This window comes from Rhinatrema bivittatum, chromosome 2 (assembly GCF_901001135.1).
Source record: "Rhinatrema bivittatum chromosome 2, aRhiBiv1.1, whole genome shotgun sequence".
In the NCBI taxonomy this organism is placed as follows: Eukaryota; Metazoa; Chordata; class Amphibia; order Gymnophiona; family Rhinatrematidae; genus Rhinatrema; species Rhinatrema bivittatum.
Genome location: NC_042616.1, coordinates 637936155 through 637949655, shown reverse-complemented (window position 1 = coordinate 637949655; position 13501 = coordinate 637936155). Strand labels below are relative to the sequence as shown.

Here is a 13501-nt window from a genome sequence, read left to right as displayed (position 1 = left end):
CGGTGCACGTGATTCAGTATTTAAATTAGGCCCGGCGGTAAAAACGGGCAAAAGGAGGCGCTAGGGACACTAGCGCGTCCCTAGCGCCTCCTTTTTGACAGTAACACAAAACACTGCAAAAAAAAAAAAAACAAAACCACACACACACACACACACACACACACACACCTAGAACCTTGCCATTCCAAACTCCAGCACTAACTTTTCATTATTTATGAAACAGCAGCAATACAAACATTACACCAGATCCTGGAACACTCGTACACCACCTACTGGCAAAGAGAACAAGCTGGACTGCTACAAATCCCTACAGAGAAACCACATGCTAGCAGAAATACTGCACACCTCAGTCACACAGGCAGAGCAAAGAACGACCCTTACCTAATACAGATGTAAGAGACTACAAATTAGAAACAGAAACAAGCAAAACCAAATAGAAAGCCTGAGAAACCAGACTCTGAACAGTGGAACTCTAAAGAAAGAGCAAAATACAAAAATGTAAGAAATGCACGTTCTCAAAGATGGCAAATTCCAGTCACTAAAAACTCAATTTTTTTTCCATCTTTCTTGTCTGGTCTTTTTATTTTTTCTAATCAGTTGGTCCTGGTCTCTTTTTTCCCCACCTTTCCCCTTGTCTGTCTTTTCCTAATTCTTTTTTCAGGGTCTCATCTCTACACAAAAACACAGGCTCAGGCTCTCCCAAATCAGTCCAGACAAGTGAGTTTATGCATCCCTACCAGCAGATGGAGGCAGAGAACAAAAATTTTGAGGCATTGCTAAATAACCAAGAGTGCCACCTGCAGTCCCTCAGTATTGACCTGTACCCAAGCCAAGATGTGCAACTCTCAACCACCAGGATCTCTTCCTCTGAAGAGCTGTGGAACAAGTTGGGACTCTCAACCAAACTGACCCCTAAACTATGATCAAGAAAGAAAAAAATGTTTAAATCTCCAAACTGTGAGAACTATATACAATTATCTTCTGCAGAACAAAATTAAACTCTACAACACCAGCAGCATCGGAGTCTGGACTGATCTGTGGTATTCCAGGAACGAAATTTAGCACCAATTAGTAAGAATCAATTTTCTTTTCCTGTTCATACCCAGATCAGTCCAGACAAGTGGGATGTACCCAAGCCCCTTTACGCTGGGTGGGATCCCGAAAGACCTGCACGTAGCACACTTTCCCTAAAGTCGCCCTCCTCTGGGGCCCTAACATTTAAACAGTAATGTTTAGTGAAAGGATGCAAAGAGGACCATGTTGCTGCCCAACAAATCTGTGGCGACACCAACTGACACTCCACCCAGGCGGCCACCTGAGCCCTAGTGGAATGCGCCCGCAAACCCTCAGGGATCGGCCGGCCTTTACAAATATCGGCTGAAACAATTGCCTCCTTTAACCAACAGGAAATCGTACTCTTAGTCACCTTACCACCCTTCCTTGCTCCACTGAATAACACAAAAAGGTGATCTGAGGACCAAAATTCATTAGTCACCTTGAGATATCTTAGGAGAACCCGACGCACATCCAAAAGATGAAGCTCCCTCACATGGGGAGAATCGGGCAACAAACGCGAAAACCCCGGCAACTCCATAGTCTGGCTAAGATGAAAGGCCGACATCACCTTGGGCAAAAAGGAAGGAACCGCTTGCAATGAGATCCCATCGTCGGAAATCTGCAAAAAGAGCTCCCTGCAAGATAAGGCTTGGAGCTCAGAAATCCGTCTTGCTGAGCAAATCACCATTAAAAACACCACCTTCAGCGTAAGATCTTTCAAAGAAGCCCTGCGTAAAGGCTCGAAAGGAGGGTCACACAAAACTTGCAGAACCAAACTGAGATTCCAGGATGGACAAAGTCTTCAAACTAGAGGGAACAAATGCTTTGCTTCTTTCAAAAAACCCACTACATCCCGATGCAGAGCTAAAAGTCTCCCTTGTAGCCTCTCTCTAAAAACAGCCTAAGGCTGCCACCTGGACTCAGAGAATTATGCCAAACCTTTCGACAACCTCTCCTGCAAAAAAAGCCAAAACCTGAGCCACATTTGCCTGCAAGGGATCAGTGTCATGGGTCCCACACCAGGCTTCAAACACTCCAGAAGTGAGAAAGCCAATTTCACATCGGAATCCTCCAATGTCTCACGATCCACACCCCCTTCAACATTACCAGGGACAGCCTCCCTGTGGCATTTGCCCGCCGTGACTGACAAATGGGAGGCCTGAGCACATGATCCCTACATAGTTGGTTGCTTTGCCTTCGCTGAGCACCCCTGCAGGTCCTGGAAACATTTCACCCAGGAGGAGGATGGATCTATGCTGGAGTCCATACACCCAACCTTGCTCTCTCCAACCTCTCTCGGGGAAGCTTCTGCCCTCGGGAACAAGGGAGGAGAACTGACCATTGCCTCGCCTCCCACTCCACTCCCCCTCCAGACACACCATAAGCAGAGGGGATGTCCCAACATGGGCAAAAGCTGTAGTAGTCTAATCGCTTTGAGCATCTAAAAAGCACTGACATAAATGGAGAGAAAGTGAGAACTGAAATGCTATCAGACGGCCAAGCCTCACAAATAGCAAGGCGCTTGGACCTGTTTGTTCACTGCACCTAGCTCTCCTGAAGTTCGGCTCTAGGCAGCCTCCAGTGCACACACCAATGCCAACTGGGCATATACGCACATCCCTCCAGGATGGGCAAAATTATGCATTCTAGATTACGGTCATACACGCACAAGTACATGCACAAATATGCGCTTGTATAGGCCATTGTCATATACACACAATTACGCACTCAAAACCTGCGCAAATACGCGCTCAAGTCTAGGTCGCAGATGTACACGTTCAAATCCAGGTCATGGCCTTACACACCCAGGTCCCAGCACAAGCAACCGCCATGCAGTGAGAATGCGCGCGGATGCCTATGCACACGAGAAATGAACCCGTGCAGTGGCCTACCTCACAGCTAAGCAAAGCCTGCCTGCACCTTCAGCATGTTTAGGCCCGGATCAGTTTAACATCCGGCACAGAAAAATCATTGGCCTGAAGAGCTTCTCAACAGCTCAGGCCTTCTGACTGACCGAGAATCCAAGGAGACTGGGGCCAAGAGCCAGCATCTCATTAAACATGCTTTGCGCATAAGCAAATTAAAACTGGCAGAAGGCCTCTACCAGAACCAGAGACGACTCTTCAGTACAAATGCCTCTCTGCCCCTCTGTGGGATAGGGAACTGCTAGTGATAGTTGTGGAGGGGATTCCCCTGCCTCTCCCGCTGATGCTGCTAGGGAATTGAAAATGGCCTCCATTTCTGTGCTGACGGGGAAGCCCTAGTGCTAGACCCCCTTACCCATGAGTGCAGTCATGCTTGATGTAGACCCCCAAATGCCTTTGCTGCACGCACATGCTGTTCCTACCCCTCAACAGCTGTTCCTACACCTCAACAGCAAGCAGGAGAATAGTCCTCAGCGCCACGGAGCCAACACCTGGTCTCCTCTGCAGGCAAAGAACTTGTTGAAAAACCCCATGCTGAGCTCCCCAAGCTGCTGAGTTAGGTCTCCCCTCTCCAGAACCTCATTGCTGCTCAGATTCTTCTATCTAGTTTCTTTTTTTTACCCTGAGAACAAACCAATACTTTCCTTTGGTGCAGAGGTTCAGGATCCAAGAGCGCAGGCCATATGGCAGATCAGAAAAGAGCCAGACTTGCAATACCTACTTCTCCCTAGAAAGGAACACAGAGCTGCTAGCAGAAAAAAGAAAATCAGTCAAATTAAAAAAAGGGACCAACTAAAAGAAAACAGCCGCCCTGAGCAGCCTCCTGAATGGGAGGGATCTGGACTACCAGATTTACACCCCATGAAAAAAAGGAGCGAGCGTACAAAAAGGTCACCAACCCTGGATCGTTACTGCTCGCTCTTCATTCTTTCCTCAGCTCGCTTTTTGCCTGATATAGTTTTCCCTGCTTTAGCCTCAACACATCTTTGATACATTTCTCTCCCTAACTACCTCTCCCTTCTTTGGCCTTTCACACCCTTCTCCTTTTTCCTTTCCATCCTTCTGACCCCTGTTGTAACTGCTTTATATGATCACTACTGCTCGTTTTTCATATCTTTCCCCAACCTGCTGTTTGCTTGTTATATCCCTAACTCTTCTCCCCCACCCCCCCCCCCAAGTTGAAATTATGTTCATTGTAAAGCTCTGTTACGCTGCATTATTTGTTCTCTGGAAACCGATGTGATGTCCCTGACGAATGTCGGTCTATAAAAATGGTAAATAAAAAAATAAATAAATAACTGGATGGCAACTGTTGAGGTGCTCCTGGTCCCAGGAGAAGCTACAACTCAGTCTTTCTTACATTTAGCCCAAGAGGAGGAAGCAACATCTCTCATGTCTAGACTGGTGTGGAGAACACAATATGAACTAGAAACAGGATCTGGCTCCAAGCTATGCAGAACTTTAAAAAAGAAAAAAAAGATTGTGCTGCACAAGAGCCCTACATATGTCCCAAGCCCCAGCTCACATCTCACCAAACTGCAAGATTCACAGGCTGTGGTAAAATAATTTAAAAGATTCTTGCCTTCATTTTCAAGCTGAAGATAGTCTGGAATATCCAGGGTCACTAGCTCTCTCGGAGGAGGGACTGCTGTCTTCCCTGAGTTATCACCGGCTGCAGTCTCTGCATCGTCTTGCTCCTCCCCGGTGCTGTTATTGTTAGATGTGCAGGAGATGGAGCCCAAGAGCACCTCCTCGCATGCTGCTTGCCCTGCATGCAAGCTCTGTGGAGTGGTGGGGCGCATTGCCTCAATGGAACTTCCTGGTTCATCAGAGTCGCTGTCGGCAGAAGAGCCCTGTGCCTTGCCTGGCAAGAGGCAGTCCTCTGTGCTATTCTCCATAGGCTCACTAACTCGTTTTAGGAAGTTCTGTACCTGGAAACAAAAAAATATATTAAAAAAAAAACCAAAACCACCCCAACATTCAATCAACACACACTAAACACAACACAGTAAATATTTAACATTAAAGGTCCTCTTCCCAATTCATCTAAGTGTCATGTAATTTGGTGGTTCCATGCCAAGTGCTCAGAACAATCAGATGGACAGCACAATCTACGTACTGTGCAAACAGATAAGGGACAAGCAAAGGACGCGGCAGGAGAGGGGGAAGGAAACAGGGACTGACAGTTTTAGAATTTTGTATATAAGCTTTTTTTTTTTTTTTTTTTTTTAAATCAAAAACAACTTCCTAAATTTAACAAAAAACAAATGGCTACAAAATTGAAAATTTGTACCCTGACAGCTGTCATTCAGGGTTATGGAGGACAGAGAGAGGTGGGAGGGATGTTAACACAAAAAAAGAAAAAAGGCAGAACCACTGACACCTTCCATTCATTTAGTCTGTGCCTGTAAAAACATTCTGACATTTTCACAGTTCAATAATAAACATAGCACATAAAAACTGCAACCAAGAAGTAGAAAAGTTACAGCTTTCTTGCTAAGAGTCCAGACACATTAGCAATAACCTCAAATGTATTCACAACTATGTTCAGCACTCAAGTTATCCTCTCTCGGGTATCTCCCTTTCCTGCCACTTATGCTTTAAGCCCTTTAGTTAGAGAAACCCCTTCTCTCTTGTGCCCTGCTATTCATCCACTTATCCCTATTTCAGTGTAGCTATGCCTACCTTAAATGGTGCTGTGTACAGCATCATCCTACGCAAAAAACACAAAGTGGCTCCTACATGCGGATGCACTGGTCTAATATCAGGTTTATCTGTACCTCACTCAGAGTTTTATTCTTCTGCTGTGGGACCACCTCAGGATCATCTGGGAAAAAGATGTGCTTGTTTTTGGATCCGACTGGCCTATGCATGTCCAGGAACTTGGATTTGAGCTTCACATTCTTCTCCAGGTAACGCACCTTCCGACGACTGAAGTGTGAAATCCCACCATACCTGCGGCACACAAAACGTATCAGACACGCCATGAGCAAAACTCCGACCTATGCAGTCCCAGATATGAAAACATATGCTACCAGTAAAAGAGAAAAGGTGACAAAACAGACGGTGAGAGGAGGAGAAAGTGGGCACAGCTGTACAAGGTCACGTGGTAAAGTGGGAAGCAGCTGCAGCAAGGTATACATCTGGACCATTCCCTGCAATAAACACAAAACACTCTGTGGTCCTTGCCATTGCACCACAGAAAACCAGAGGCCCTGCACTCATGGTTTATTTAGGCTGGTCCCACTTGCTCAAAGACAGCAGAGGGACTTTTCTTGTGTCATCTTTATTATAACGTTCGGATACATTATGAGTTTGTGATAAACTGATTTTGGCCTGGGGTGCTCATTCTCTCATTGTCCCAATTAGTTTAGCTGCCACCTAAGCCATGTCTAAAATAAATGGAATCAGATTTTGTTGAAGCTTTTAAACTCTAACCAACCCCACTGCTCCCCACCTGCTCACAGCATGCACTGTCACCTTCTCTTTTTTTCCCCAGGCAGATAAACAGTTCTGCCAGCTCCATTCAGTGCTCCTCCGAAGGCTCAGCGGACGTCCTGCACCCGCCACCCCAGCACGGTGCACATTCAGCCAGCCAAAGAATGAGGAGCTCAAGTAAAGAATGGAAACAAAGTTTGCTCAGCTGCAGAGGCCACAAGCACTGTGCCATGCCACCAAAGAGTTTACGAAATAACACGGGTGGCTCACTTAGCCGGTCTCTCCACTAGGTTAGTTGGCTGGTTGACGGTGGCAGGGTACTTGCTGGAAAAGTTCATGAAGTCCTAGACGGCCAGTTGGCTGTAGAGGCAAAAGCTCATTAAAAAAAAAAAATGTATATATATATCCCAAGCAGGAAGCCTGTGAGGGAGTCAGTTGGATCATTAGATCAGGGGTGCTCAAACCAGTCCTACGGGCTCCACCAGCCAGTCGGGTTTTCAGGAAGAAGCTTGAAGTAAGCAGTTGGATGTGAACTTGGATGGCTCCCACATGAACATGTGGTGTTCCGCCTATATGCTGAAATGTAATCCCCTGATGAAATCGATGGTGAAACAAGAGTCTCCTGTCGGGAACATTTAGGAGAAGGAGAAGAATATAAGGGTTGCATCACTTTCTTCGTGAAAAATTGGTGAAAAAATTGATAATATTATAGGGAGTTTTTAGAAGAAGATAAACAAACAAGTTTTGTATGAAATTTTTGTGAAATAGGAAAATATGAATATTGTAATGTATTGTGTAATTTTGAAGTGTGTTGTATGAGTGATATTTGATAATATGTGATACATGTATTGATATATTTGGGATATATGTATGTTGATATATTTTAAATTTTGAATAATATATAGACAAGTATATGATATATATTTGTGGAATATAATACCTGTGATTAATCTTTCTGTGCTTATGCAGCAACAGCCATACTAGTACTGGCAACTCTGTGGTTAGGTGGAGTGGAGAGATGCTAAACAGATAGATGAATGTACAAGATCCCCTAAGAGTCTGGTACAAGGTGAAATTACTGCTTACATGATAATTTCCTTTCTTCTAAGGAAGGCAAGCCATTCCACACCTGTCTGTTATGCACTCCTACCAGCAGATGGAGACTGATGAAACTGACTTGCTGACGTCACCAACATCTAGCCCTGCCCCGACATCAGCCTGCCAGTATCTCTAAAATAAAAGCCAACACTGTGGTCAAACTGATTATACTTGAACTATGACTATTAATAACCAACGATCTGTTACTTCCAGCCAACTGGAAGTACTGAGCTCAGTAAAAATTTAACATCAACTGATCTTAGGGGCTGGTTTTTCACTTACCAGTCCTTCAAACAACTCATAACAAAGAGCACTCTGCATCTTCCCCAAGTTAAGGACGAACTGAAACCAAAACCAAGTGGGCAGCCCAGGGCGGGTTGTAGATTGGCCTGCTTCCTTAGAGGAAAGGAAATTATCAGGTAAGAAGTAATTTCACTTTCCTCTCCACTAAGGCAGGCCAATCCACACCAGTGGGATGTAAAAAATTACTCTTGAAACGGGTGGGAGGCTGCCTGCACGCTCGTCAACACCACTCGCGTGAAGGCTGCGTTTTCTTGAGCCTGAACATCCGAGCGGTAATGCTTAGAGAAAGTATGCATGGAGGACCATGTTGCTGCCTGGCAAATCTCGATAAGAGGCAACAATCTAATCTCCACTCATGAGATCATCTGAGCTCTAGTGGAAAGCGTCCTGACCTGCCTAGGCATATAGGCAGCTGTGATGACCTCTTTATAATCCAAAAGGCTACTGTTGCCTACGATGCCGGTTCCCTTTGCCTACCTTCACCATGGAAAAAAAAAACAGTCAGTCTTCAAGGAGTGAGTAATCTTCAAGTACTGAATCAGTTGCCGCTTAACATCTAAAGCATGCAACAACAGATAATCCCGCTCATCTCTATCCCTGTCCAGCGTGGGCAGGGAAATAGACTGATTCAAATGGAACTTGAGCTGCACTGCCCCAGAGTAATTCATAGAAATAGCCTGTAGCTCGGAGATACACATCGCCAAACAGATCGTCACCAGAAAAAACTTTTTCAAAATAAGCAGCTGAAACATAGGACCTGTCAAAAATCTCAATACAAGATTAAGGTCCCAAAGAAGCACTGGTAGACACAAGGGAGGTCATAGATGCTAGACACTCTTCAAAAACCTAGACATCTGGATGGGAGGACAAGGACCTATCATTAATCCACCCTTTTCAGCATGAGAGAACTACATAACATAAAAACATAAGATATGCCATACTGGGTCAGACCAAGGGTCCATCAAGCCCAGTACCCTATTTTCCAACAGTGGGCCAATCCAAGTCACAACTACCTAGGCGTGGCAAGTACCCAAACATTAGATCTCAAGCTACTATTATTTATTAATTACCATCATAGCAGTTTATGGATTCATCCTCTAGAAACTTATCCAAACCTTTTTTAAACCAAGTTACACTAACTGCTGTAACCACATCCTCTGGCAATGAATTCCAGAGCTAAACTATGTGCTGAGTGATAAAGAATTTTCTTCGATTTGTTTTAAAAGAGCTACTTGCAGTCTTTCTCTTCTCCAAACTGAACAGCCCTAACTTTTTTAGCCTTTCCTCATAGGGCAGCCATTCATGCCCCTTATTTTGGTTGCCCTTCTCTTCATTTTCTCCTGTGCAAGCTATATCAAGAGGCATCAACCTTTGGGAATTGCAACTGCTCTTTTGCCTTCGGATCCAAGGAGTGCTTACAGAGTTTTCATTTCAAAGGTCAATTAACCTCTTACACTGGTTCAAGGAGGGGAAAGAAACAGGACGTCTTGCACAAGGTAACCAACCTAGTTCATATTGTGTTCTCCACACCAGAACTAAACATGAGAGATGTTTGCTTCCTCCTCTTGGGCTAAATGTAAGAAAGACTGAGTTGTAGCTTCTCCTGGACCAGGAACACCTCAACAGTTTCCATCCAGTTATATATTTTTTATTTATTTAACATTTTTATAGACCAACATTCGTCAGGGACATCACATCGGTTTCCAGAGAACAAATAATGCAGCGTAACAGAGCTTTACAATGAACATAATTTCAACTTGGGGGGGGAGAAGAGTTAGGGATATAACAAGCAACAGCAGGTTGGGGAAAGATATGAAAAATGAGCAGTAGTGATCATATAAAGCAGTTACAACAGGGGTCAGAAGGATGGAAAGGAAAAAGGAGAAGGATGTGAAAGGCCAAAGAAGGGAGAGGTAGTTAGGGAGAGAAATGTATCAAAGATGTGTTGAGGCTAAAGCAGAGAAAACTATAACAGGCAAAAAGCGAGTTGAGGAAAGAATGAAGAGCGAGCAGTAACGATCGTATAAATCGGATATGTGATAGTTTACAGGTGCTGGATAATAATAGTTTACAGGCGCTGGAACTATTTACAGGCGCTGAGGATCCTAAAGGGGGTGCTGGATCTATTTACAGGTGCTGAGGCTATTTACAGGATTGTAATAGAGGAAAGTTAGAGCAAAAATGTGACAGAGGAGGTGAAAGCAGGAGAGAATGGAAAGTTGAAAGGGTCGGGGGGGGGGGGGGAGGATACCACCTTCAGGAGAAAGGAAGGAACGGTTCTCAAGGAGACCCCTGCCTCAGAAATCCTCAAGAAAGGCTCCCTGCACGAGAAGAGCCTGCAGCCTTGGATACCCGCCTGGCGGAAGAAACCGCCACCAGAAAAACCCGCCTTCAAGTCAGATCCTTCAAGGTCGCACATCGCAAGGGCTCAAAAGGGGCAGAACAAAGCGCTTTGGAGCACCAAGTTCAACCTCCACGATGGGCAAGGACTCCGGACCGGAGGACAAAGATGCTTAGCGCCTCGTAAGAAACGAACCACATCCGGGTGAGAGGCAAAACGCAAGCCCCTGCACCTTCCCTCGAAAACTGCCCGAGCCGCCACATGCACCTGCAGCGAGTTGAATGCCAACCCTTGGTTAGTCCTGCCTGTAAGAAATCCAGGACTTCTGGAATAGATGCCCTGGCGGGCTGCACATGGTGGTGTGATACACCAGGACTCAAACGCTCCCCAAACTCGAACATACGCCAAAGTAGTAGACATTTTACGGAACGCAAGAGCATGGTCACCACCCGCATCCAAGTAACCCTTACTCCTCAACCGGCGCCTTTCATAAGCCATGCTGCTAGACAAAAGCGATCTGCCGCTGCGAAACAGACAGGCCCCCCTGCTGCCATCAGCGTGGGAGACGGACAAAAACCTCAGTGGACTGTCCACCGCCAGATTCAGGAGATCCGCAAACCACGGACGCCTCAGCCACTCTGGGGCCACAAGAATCACTCTTCCGGCGTGCCCCTTGATGCGGCGTAGGACCCTCGCCCCCAGCGGCCATGGGGGGGAAACATACAACAGAATGTCCTTGGGCCAGGGGAGGACCAGGCGTCCACCCCTTCCTGCCCCGGTTCCAGTCGCCGGCTGAAGAACCGAGGAGCTTTGGCGTTAGCTTGCGTTGCCATCAGATCCATGGCTGGTCTGGACCACCGGTCACACAGAAGACGAAAGGTGTCGGAGAGTTCCCACTCCCCGGGATCCATTTGGTGGCGACTGAGGAAATCTGCCTGGACGTTGTCCACGCTGGCAATGTGAGACGCCGCTATCCGGTAAAGATGCTTCTCCGCCCAGAGAAACAAGAGCTGGGCTTCCGCTGCCACTGGACGGCTCCTGGTGCCACCATGAAGATTGATGTAGGCTACCGTCATCGCATTGTCGGAGAGCACCCTCACCGACCTGCCCTCCACCAATGGGAGGAGGGTCTGGCGCGCTAAGTGAACCGCTCTGGTCTCTAAGTGATTGATCGACCAGGAGGCTTCCTTCCTGGTCCATTATCCCTGGACCGCTGTATCTTGACAAACCACTCCCCATCCGGAGAGGCTGGCATCCGTGGTCACTACGGTCCAGAGGATCTCCAAGTCCACCCCCTGACGTAAGTTGTACGGTGAAAGCCACCACTGAAGACTGAACACACCGCCCCCGGCAGGGGCAGGACCATGTGGAAAAGCTGCGAGCGAGGCTTGCAGTGGGACAACAAAGCTGTGAAGAGGATGCATATGTACAAACGCCCACAGCACGAGGTCGATGGTCGAGGCCATGGAGCCCAGGACTTGCAAATAATCCCAGGCTGTGGGTTGATCGAGAGATTGGAAATCCGCCACTTGTGCCATGAGCTTTGAGATCCTTTCCTCCGTCAGAAATACTTTTCCTAAGACAATATTGAAACGAGCCCCCAGGAACACCAAGTTCTGAGAGGGGGCCAGATGACTCTTCTCGGGGTTGACCACCCATCCTAAGGAGTTCAACATCCAGAGGAGACGTGCCACCGCGTCCCTGCAGAGACTTTCTGACTTTGCTCGAACGAACCAATCGTCCAGATAGGGATGGACCAGCACTCCCGCCCATCGCAAGGCAGTCACAACCACCACCATCACCTTGGTGAACACCCTGGGTGCCGTCACAAGACTGAACGGGAGGGCGCAGAACTGAAAGTGGCGCCCCAGGACCGCAAACCGCAGGTACCTCTGATGATCGGATGGATGGGGATGTGGAAGTACGCCTCTGTCAGGTCCAGTGAAGCCAAGAACGCCCCCTTGTGCACCGATGTTATGACAGCGAAGCGTTCCATCCGAAAACGGGTACTGGGTACCTTCAGAGCGTGGTTACTCGCTTCAAATCGAGGATGGGACGAAAGGACCGGTCCTTTTTTGGTACCTCGAAGTAGATGGAGTAGCGCCCACTTCTTAGCTGCTCTGCGGCCACTGGAACTATGGCCCCTAGATCTTGCAAGTGCTGCAGGGTGATTTGCACCGCCCTGCGCTTTAGGCTGTACACGCACGGGGACACTATGTAATGGTCCTTGACCGGCTGAGCAACATCTAAGGCGTAGCCATGCTCTATTATGCCGAGGACCCATTGATCGGAGGTCAGTTGGGGCCCACGCCTCCCAGAAAACGGAAGGGTGGGCCGGCCTCACTTCATTGTGCAGACTTGGAGCCCCCATGGGACTGGGGGTCACCGACCCTGGCTGGGCGACAGCCTCGAAAGGACTGGTTCCAAGAAGCCTGGCGGGGCGCGCTCTGATGAAACGACGACCCAGTGGTCCGAGAAGACCGGAACAACGATTCCTCCCCCGGTATCGAGATCGCGGAAGAAAGGAACTTTTGGACCGGGGTTTATCCTCAGGCAACCTGTGGACCTTATTCTCACCCAGAGACTTAAATCATATCTTCCAACTGTTGCCCGAAAAAGGAGCTTCCCCTTGAATGGCAAGGAACTCAGCTGCGCTTTAGAAGACGTATCTGCTGCCCAGTGCCTGAGCCATAGGAGCCTGCGGGCGGACACCGCTGAAACTATCATCCGAGCAGACGTCCTCAGGAGATCATACAGGGCATCTGTGCTGTTCGCCACTGTGGCTTCCAGCCAACTAGCTCAAACTGCTGCTGCGCCAGACTCAGCCTGCCAATCCTGAACCCAGCGGAGACAAGCCCTCTGGGCAAAGCTGCTACACATAGCTGCCCAGATCCCGAGGGCCGACACCTCAAAGATAGTCTTAAGCTGCAGTTCCAGTTTACGATCTTGCAGGTCCTTCAAGGCAGTGCCCCTGTGACCAGAATAGTGGTCCTTTTGGTGACTGCAGCAACCACGGAATCAATCTTGGGAAGCCTGAGGAGCTCCAACGCGTCCTCCGGGAGCGGATACAATTTGTCCATTGCCCGTCCGACCTTCAAACCAAGATCTGGATTGTCCCATTCTTTGAACAACAAATCCATGACCGACCAATGAAAGGAAAAGGAACGAGCCGGACCTCGGAGACCCACCATGACGGGGTCCATAGCTCCAACCTTGGAATCCTCAGGCGGGACTTCAATAGCGAGCTCCTCCAGAATGACTGGTATCAGCGGCCCCAGCTCATCCCTTCGAAACAGGCGCACCACCTTGGGATCATCGCCTTCCACTGCCAGGACAGCTC

General features: G+C 47.7%; 1 protein-coding gene across 1 annotated transcript in view; it reads right to left on the bottom strand.

Annotated features, from left to right (window-relative positions):
- TGS1 (trimethylguanosine synthase 1) overlaps positions 1–13501 on the bottom strand; it is a 185269-nt gene that overhangs the window by 117912 nt on the left and 53856 nt on the right. The window contains 2 exon segments of the mRNA XM_029591286.1: positions 4564–4912; positions 5762–5936. Of these exon segments, the coding sequence (XP_029447146.1) occupies positions 4564–4912; positions 5762–5936 (524 nt within the window).